Source organism: Mus musculus, chromosome 4 (assembly GCF_000001635.26).
Source record: "Mus musculus strain C57BL/6J chromosome 4, GRCm38.p6 C57BL/6J".
NCBI classification, from domain to species: Eukaryota; Metazoa; Chordata; class Mammalia; order Rodentia; family Muridae; genus Mus; species Mus musculus.
Genome location: NC_000070.6, coordinates 46,872,729 through 46,881,416, shown reverse-complemented (window position 1 = coordinate 46,881,416; position 8,688 = coordinate 46,872,729). Strand labels below are relative to the sequence as shown.

Here is an 8,688-nt window from a genome sequence, read left to right as displayed (position 1 = left end):
AAGCAGGGCACGGGAACTTTCATTTTGTCACATGAGCACATTAGAAACAAACCCTCCCCACTACCCATCATTTTATGGGAGAAAACTGCTCTGCACCGTATGTAGATCAGAAAGGATGCAGATGTATATTTGAGTCTGGTTCTTTCATTGGAGGAAAATGTATTCTGGCATTCTTGCTTTTCTCCTTCTACCTGAAAGCATTACTTTCTTGTTTTTGCCGCACCAGATCAGCAGGAACGTGGTGGTTTAAACCCTGCTTACCGGCTTCCTCACGGAGCTGTGGCAGAGCTGCAGGCACAGCGTAGCTTTGTGCCGCCTTGTGTGCCGGGCTTTCGGAGTCCTTGCTTTTATATACCTGTTTATTTTGGTTGTGCTAGGAGTTGGCCTCGGGGTCTTGCTCATGCTAAGAAAGCACTCTATGGCTCGACTAGGTCCTCAGATCTATAATTTTGTTTGGCTAGTTGGAGACAGGGCAAATTGCCCAAACAGGCTATAAATTTATGGTCTTGCTGCCTCTGCTTCCATAGTGGCTGTGACTCCAGGCTGGTGCCTAAACCAGGGCTGGCTCCCTGGAGAAGGCCTGCTTCTGTGCTAATTTGGTTTCCTGGCAGAATCCAGAGTCTTTAAAACAGATTTTAAAATTTTTTATGTATGTATGTATGTATGTATGTATGTATGTATGTATGAATGAATACCGCGCACATGCCTTGTATCTACGGAAGTCAGAACAGGGTGTTGTGAGCCACCCAGTGTGGTGTTGGGAACTAAACCTGGATCCTCTGCATGGGCAGCATTAACTGCTGAGCCATCTCTCCAGCCCCAGGATTGAGGCTCTTGCCATTGCAAGCCTGAACCCTCCTCTCTGTGACACACTGCCTTCTTCATGAATCTTTAAGCCACCGTAGCCTAACAAGTTCCTGTCACTCTTTCAAGCTCTAATTTCCCCGCTGATCCCAGCAAAAGGTCTCTGCTGTTAAGGGCTTGTGGAACTACGGTGAGCCCACACAGATCTTAATTTAAGGTCAGCTAATTAGCACCTCAATTATCTGGGCAAAATCCCTTTTGCCAGGAAATGGCATTCCTGGGAGTAACACTCTGGAGTGGAGATCTTTGGAGCTGAAACTCTTCCTGCCATTCCGAGGTTGGTAAAAACTGACTCAGGCAAGCCCCTGGGAGATTCTTCCAGCTCCAACAAGAGTTGTCAGGCATGATGAGATTTGTGAGTTGACCAAGCCCAGAGCTGTGTGTTTGGGAGCAGGCGGCCCCGTTGCTAACACAGCATCTTGGGCAGATGGGTGATGTTGCTAAGCAAACAAGTAGGAAAAAGCTCATTGTTCTTAGTTCTGCTTCCAACGCACTCTGACAATAGATCTGGTGGCTCTGGGTTATGACTTTCATTAGATGGGAAAACAAGAAACCTCCTCTTGATAAGGATTCAAACTAGAAATGGCTCAGGAAATCAGGGCAGAAAAATAACCCCAAGCTGCTATATATCTATACATTGCTTCTCTGCAGACAGTGAGGCACCTTCCTAGTTGGGTAGTTAGCTCAGAACTCCAAGAAACACAAAGCGGGGAGCTTTCTTCTCCGCCATCGCCTACCTTCTTTCCTTTCTCTCTCTCCCTTCTTTTTTTTTCTTGACTGCCCCCAAAATTAATACAATCCACTTCATCTATCTATCTATCTATCTATCTATCTATCTATCTATCTATCTATCTATCTATCTGTGTTTCATGAGCCCCAGACTAGCCTTAAACTCATGCTGTAGCAAGTCCCCAGCCAAGTTCTAGATTACAGATGAGCACCTCCACAGCCAGTTAATACACCACTGGGGCTTCAACCCAAGGCCTCTCGCATGTCAGGACTCTGCCAAATGAGTTATATCTCCAGCTCCTAAGCCAAATTAAAATGTGACCGTTGCATTCTCTCAGTTATCTACAGGTTACAACCCAAATTCCCCAACAAGACACTAAGGGTTCTGCCTTCTCCTTTACCCCAGCCTCAGGTCCTCTTTAGTCAGCTGGGGCAGGGGGTGCAGTTGGAGTAAGGTCTGGCTTATTTCTCTCTTTCCTGATTCCTCGCCTGAACTTGTTCTGATCTGAACCATCCGGTGTCTTCTTTGAGGGTAGCCCCTTAGCTTTCGTTGATCCTGTGGGTTGATCGGGCCCTAAGTGCTCTCTCCTATACAGGTCATCTCATAGTGCCCTAACTCATGACCTGTGAGGTCTGAGGTCAGAGCTGCTGCTGTATGTGGCAGTCCAGATGCCAACAGGGTGATGTGGATAAGTAGGAAGAAAGGAGATGCAGACGATGTACAAGCAGAGGGAGACAGGCTGGGTGCGATGGTACTGCCCCACCGTCCCGGCTCCTCTTCTCAGGAGACTGAAGCTGGAGGACTGTTTCGAGGTCAGCCCAGGCAACATGGGGAGACTCTGGCTCAAAGCAAAACCTAAAAGAGGGCCCCAGTGGTGTATCTCAGTAGTACAGCACTTACCAAGAAGGTGCAAAGTCCTGGGTACAAACCCCAATACTGCAAAAGAGAAAAGGAGAAAGATGTACAGACCCTGTGGGAGTCACAGGTCCCCAGCACTTACCCTGTCCTCGTGGTATCCAGGTAGGAGCCATGAGCAGACCACAGTGAAGCGAATGAAGCAAATCCGATCAGCAGACAGACAGACAGACAGACAAAACATAGGACGATGTATTTGATAGAGACCAACCTTTGATGTGGTAACACAACATCATCTAAAAGTTCACACTCAAGAACAAACCCCTCCTCCAATCACAAAGTGGTCTTATAATGCTTTAAGTAAGCCTATGGTTAGATGGTAGGCTTCATTCATGGCTATCTGAGGACTGCGTGGGGTCTCAGAATCACCAGACGACACATCTGTTTGGACAGTGAGTGGGACTAGGTACCGCTGATGGGAGCCCTGTTGTCAGGCAAGTTGGAAACCTGTTTCTAACAAAGAAAGCAGCAATTCCGTTAACCCAGAGGCAGGAAGGTGATGCTTTTTATGTTGGGGATTTAAAGGAGGCTGGGGAGGCGTGATTTGAGCAGCGAGCAGCAGAGAGAGAGGAGAGAACTCGGGCATCCTGAAAAGTGGGTCTCTCACCATGAAGAGCGTAAGAGCATTATCCCAGCTGTGTGAACAATATAGAGAAGTGGTTCCGGGTCTCTTTCTGCTAGTACCAGAGTGTTTTCTAACTGCCCTGCTGGAGGGTCATCCGCCTGACTGGAGGGATGGAGGCTCTAGAGTCAGCTGGGGCCCAGAGTTTTACAGGTCTCGACAACTGGTACTGGTACCCCACACTTGTTTTCAATGATTTTCTTGTCTACAAATTCTAGCCTTTTAAAAATAATTATAAAATTATTTTATGTATGTGTATATATTTTATGTATATTATTTTACGTGCAAAAAGATTTGTTTGCATATCATGTACATGGCTGGTGCCTGTGGAGGCCAGAGGACAGTGTTGGATCCCCTGAAACTGGAGTTACAGACAGCTGTAACTCCCCATGTGCTATGTGCCTGCTAGGAATTGAGCCCCGGTCCTCTGAAAGAACAACCAATGCTCTTTTTTTTTTTAAAGATTCATTTATTATTATACATAAGTACAGTGTAGCTGACTTCTGACGCACCAGAAGAAGGCGTCAGATCTCATTACGTGTGGTTGTGAGCCACCCCGTGGTTGCTGGGATTTGAACTCAGGACCTTCGGAAGAGCAGTCAACTCTCTTACCCACTGAGCCATCTTGCCAGCCCCAGCCAGTGCTCTTAAGCCACGTGTCATGACAGTGATCAGGAGAGGTTTGGAGTGTTTTCCCTCCTTTTGGGGTTTTCACTCTGATAGGTCTCTCCCCTTTCAGAGCAGGCACAGCAGAGGGAGAAGCGGAGATCAGAGATTTTCAGGGGACACTGAGGCAGCTGCAGTGGTGGATTTGCTGAGCTCCAGGCTGGGGAGGCAGGTCCTCGGGTCCTCTGATCAGGGAGCTGACCACTGGCTGGGAGGCAGAGGGAGAAGGGAAGAGTGAGCCGCTAGGATCCCTGCCACTCCAGCACATCTTTCTTCTTGCCGCTTCCTCACTGGGGTGTCTGGTGTGTTTCCTTGGTCAGGGTTTCTTTCTAGTCCTGGACAGAGCTGTGCCCTCAAGACCAGCTCTGGGCTAAGCATCAAGTGTGAAGTGTCTGCCACTGACTTCTTTTGAGACGTGTGGTATCTTTTCTCTTCCTCCACCCCAACCCCCACGACTGTGACAAATGTACATCACATCCAGTTACCGTCTTGAACATCCTTCGCGTGCCTTGTGACATTCACATTCACACTGTCACACCACCCCTCCCTCAGTTTCCAGACCTCTGCCATAATCCCACATCAAAGCCCTCACTCTCCTGAGCAGCCATCCACACTTCCCTCTCACTACGCCCCTCACAACCGCCATCGCAGTTCCTGCCTCTGTGAATTTGTCCTCCCGAGTGCTTCACATGAATGGAATCCTACAGTAACGGGCCTGTCAGAAACGAAGATATTTCAAAGAGACACGCTTGTCCCTCAATCTCACTGTTAGACTACTGAAACAATGGACCCCAGAGTAATTTGGTATCCACCCTGCCCCCTAGGAATCTCCTGCTGGGTGGAAGAAAAAGACTGAGCTTGGTTGCACCTATAGGAGGAGCTTGTCTCCAGAAAAGAGATCTCACAGCTCTAGCCACTTGTTAGACCACCTTGCAAAGTGAAATGGAAGCCCAGACAAGGATGGGTCAATGGTAGATAGGATCACACCGTGATCAGACTGCTCAGATGTGCACAGCTCCAGGCCCCTATTAACCCTTTAACCTCACTTCAGGGCTCCGACAACGATGACCTAGAGGCGGTCACTGACCCTTTCTTCCTCTCCCCAGTGTAGCCGTATCATCTGACTCTATCACGCATCCGAATTTCTTCTCTCTTTAGGGCTGTATACTATTCCAATGCATGTACCTCCAACCCTTTGCCTGTGCCTTCATTTGTTGACAGACTTCTGGATGTTTCTACCTCTGGGCTGTTGTGACTGGTACTGCTCTTAACATGGAGTACAGATATCTTTGAGTCCGTGCTCTCGGTTCTTCAGGGTTTCCATTTATACAGAGTTCTTGTACCATATGGCAATTCTTTGTTGACTTTTCAGGGTAGACGCACTGTTTTCGTCAATGTAATTGTTTTATGTCACCACCGAGAGGGTACAAAGCTTGCAGCTTCTTTACACCCTGCCAACACTTGTTCTTGTCTGTTTTCACAACAGCCAGAATGTGGCCTCATCTTTTAAAATGTAAATGACCGTAGACTGGAGGCTGGGGGACCGATGTGGCTTTCCTCTGTGTGTATGCTACAGAGACAGCTGAGGGGCTGCACTTTAAGGGCACTTAAGGCCTGGGATGTAAGACCAAAAACTTCCCTAAGCTTAGGGTCTGGGCATGGGGCTGTGTGGAGAGGCCCTAGCCGGGGCAAACTGAAGTTTGTCTAAGGGTTTGCCGTGATGGCAGGTTGATTGTATGCTCCTATTATGGGGCTCTTGCCCCAGGATAACCCATGTCTAACTTAGGCCTTGCTCCCTTTCTGTGTTTTCTCTCCAGTGTGACAATGCAAAGGGACTGAAAGCCTTCTATGATGCAATAAAGTATGGGCCGAACCATTTGATGGTGTTTGGAGGCGTCTGTCCGTCTGTCACCTCTATCATCGCGGAATCCCTCCAAGGCTGGAACCTGGTGCAGGTAAGGGTGGAGTCCCTACCCCACGGACATGGAATTGTCTTTGTGAGCTGTGAGCTGTGAGCACTCAGCAGGAATGGGCCTTGAGTGAGGCGGTGCCCAAGCTGCGCTAACCGCCACTACCCTCGATGCTGACCTGACCAAGAGTCCTTTAACTGTTCGTGCTGTCTCATGTGTTGGAGCCTCGGTGTTCACTGCTGACTCCCTAGCCAGACTTGCAGGCCCATAACGTCCTATCAACTGTACAGATGACCCTCTGCCCCTTTGTTCTCTCACCAACCCACAGTGCAGCCCCCAGAGAGCACCACCTTCAGATATCACAGCCTCACAGGAACTCAGGGCTGCCTCAGAGCCTGCCCACTGCCCCCCTATCCTTCCCTTTCCAGATCTTCTTTCCCACTGAAGGTCTCCTTTGACCAATACTGCCCTTTTCCTCATTAAGCCATTCCTAGGCTCCTGGCCAGGTATTGGCTTTTCACCACAGCTGACTCTTACACGATCAAATGTTTCAGTGGGTGTATAGCTGGCTGTAGATGAGGCTCAACAGTAAGAGCTGCTACTTGAAATGGAAAAGTATAGAAACATATGACCACAAGGGCAAGTGATAGCAACCCATGTACATTCTGTCCGTCCGTCCATCCATCTATAATCTATCTACCCCTCCACCCATCTTTATTTATCATTCTATCCATCATCTATCCATGCATCATCCATTCAGCTACCCATCTATCCATCTGTCCATTCATCTACCACCCATCTACCCTTCACTTATTAATGCCTGTCTTCCTTCCAATCAACAAACAAACAAACAAACAAAAACATTGGGACAACTTCCTTTCTGCCTGGAACTCTGGTAAACACTGGGGATGTAGAACTGAAGGGCAGAAATGGTCTCCATCATGTCAGAGCTTGACACTGGAAAGAAGCCAGGCAGTAAACAAAGAAGTAGCAGCAATCTTCAGGATGGTCCCTGAAGCCCACCAGGTGCCAGGCACTGTCATGAACCCTAACGTGCATCAACTCAGTCTTTGTTACTGGTCTGTTATCATCCCCACTTTATATATAAGGAAGGTGGGGTACCCACGGGCCATGGAGCTTGCCTAAGGTTTCACAGCTACTAAGCAGTAAGGCCGGATTTAAATTCAACCAGCCTAGCCCAGGCCATGAAGTTGCTGTAATAAGACAGGGCTGTGCTCAAAATAAGTAGGCGTGTGGGATTAAATAGTGGCTATGTGGGCACTCAGCAAAGGCCTCTGGGAGATGGTAACACTGGATCTGAGATCTGAAGGGTGGGAAAGGGCTGCTGGGTGAAGTGCAGCCCTGTGAGGGAACAGAACGACCAATTCAAACAGGCAGCTGCTAATGAGGAAGTCTGCATGTCTGGGGGCTGAGAAGTCAGGACAGTGATGGAGCACCAACAGGGACCTTCCCTGAATCCAGGTTGTGACAGAGGCGTGATACAGGACTGGTAGCCCACTGAGCCTGGCCACATGAACTCTCCTGGCATGGGACACAGGGTTACTGCTGAAGCAGGAGAGGGGACAGGCAGATGGGATACAGAGGCTATCAGTGAGAGAAGAATAAAGTATTAGGGGGTGGGAATGTGGGTGGGTTTGGGCAGCAGGATCCTTCATGCAGCTGAAGCAAGCTACACCAGGTGTGAGCCGGTGCAACAGAAGGGGCTAGAGGGCAGCAAACTTCACAGCCCCCAGGGAGCTAGCACAGGCCAGAGTGTGTGTGTGTGTGTGTGTGTGTGTGTGTGTGTGTGTGTGTGTGTATGAGAGAGAGAGAGAGAGAGAGAGAGAGAGAGAGAGAGAGAGAGAGAGAGAGAGACTGGCTTTAAGCCCTCAAGGTGTCTCTAGCTGTTATAAGACCTTAGCCCAGTCCCTCACCTTCTCTGGATTTGAGTTTCTTCTTGGTAGCAGGAGCCAAGGGTAAACAGGCTGAAGAACAAAGCCTCCTCGGAGAGCCATGGTCAGTGTGGCCTTGGCTATAGGGATGAGTGAGGTCTGCCAGCCGCTTCTGTCTCCCCCTGCCTCGGTAGATCTGCTGTGTATCTGCAACCAGCATCTTGGTACCACTTAAGGCCAGCCCCCAACTTCCCTGCTTGTGCTTCCTTCCAGATCCCAGGGCCAGATAAAGGGTTACAGTAAGATGCAAACATGAAAGGGCCCAGAGACCTGGGAACTGAGCAGTGCTAGGCGGATCTGAGCGATCCGATGATTTGGGAGGCAACTGTGGTAGACTAAGCCCAAGGGAGCCATTCTCCTCTAGCCTTGCAGAGTCTGAATGTGGGAAGAAAGGCAGATCTGTATCCTGGTGGGAGTGGCCTGCCAGCCTGGAAACCTGCCCCCCCCCCCCTCACTTACAGGAACTGTACATCCATTTGTTAGGATCCAAGGCATGGTTCTCCCAAGTTGCTTCTGCCCCATCTGGAGGCTGAGCTCACCCACAAAGGGTGTATAGGTCTGCATCTGCTGGAGGATTTGAATATCTTGACCTCTTTCAGAAACGGGTTGTAGGGTGTGGGCTGCATAAGGAGCCCTGACTGTCTGTCCACTGAAGGTGCAGTGGACAGACAGCCTTGGTGGACCAAGCCCCACCTGGAATGCTGGAATGAAAATAGGCTGTTTCTGTTTCCCGAGCCACAAAAATAGGGATTCGCCTGCTGCCGGGTGAAAAAGCACGCTGGTGCTGAAACAGGTTAATTTTAACTTTTGCCTTTTGCTGTGTTTCTTGAATCAGGCCTGCTTTGAGGGAGGCTTACACTGTGTTTGTCCTGGTCTGAGTCACTCAGCCACTGGGAGTCTAAATTCCCACACATCAGTGTGAGGACCAGAAAAGGTTGGCTTTATTCCTCCCCCATCCCAGAGAGATCCTGGGCAGGATACAGGACTCTGAATCTGGGCATCAGAAAAGGGAGAGACCAACTAGGGTAC

General features: G+C 49.3%; 1 protein-coding gene and 1 long non-coding RNA gene across 3 annotated transcripts in view; one reads left to right on the top strand and one right to left on the bottom strand.

The window, feature by feature from the left end:
- Gabbr2 (gamma-aminobutyric acid (GABA) B receptor, 2) overlaps positions 1-8,688 on the top strand; it is a 329,397-nt gene that overhangs the window by 110,298 nt on the left and 210,411 nt on the right. Inside the window, exon 2 of the mRNA NM_001081141.2 lies at positions 5,615-5,752. Within this exon, the coding sequence (NP_001074610.1) occupies positions 5,615-5,752 (138 nt within the window). The remainder of the gene's footprint in view (positions 1-5,614; positions 5,753-8,688) is intronic.
- Positions 3,580-8,688, bottom strand: part of Gm32208 — a 28,115-nt gene continuing 23,006 nt past the window's right edge. For both annotated transcript variants that reach the window (XR_390546.4, XR_390545.4), the window contains exon 4: positions 3,580-4,005. This is a non-coding gene — a long non-coding RNA (predicted gene, 32208). The remainder of the gene's footprint in view (positions 4,006-8,688) is intronic.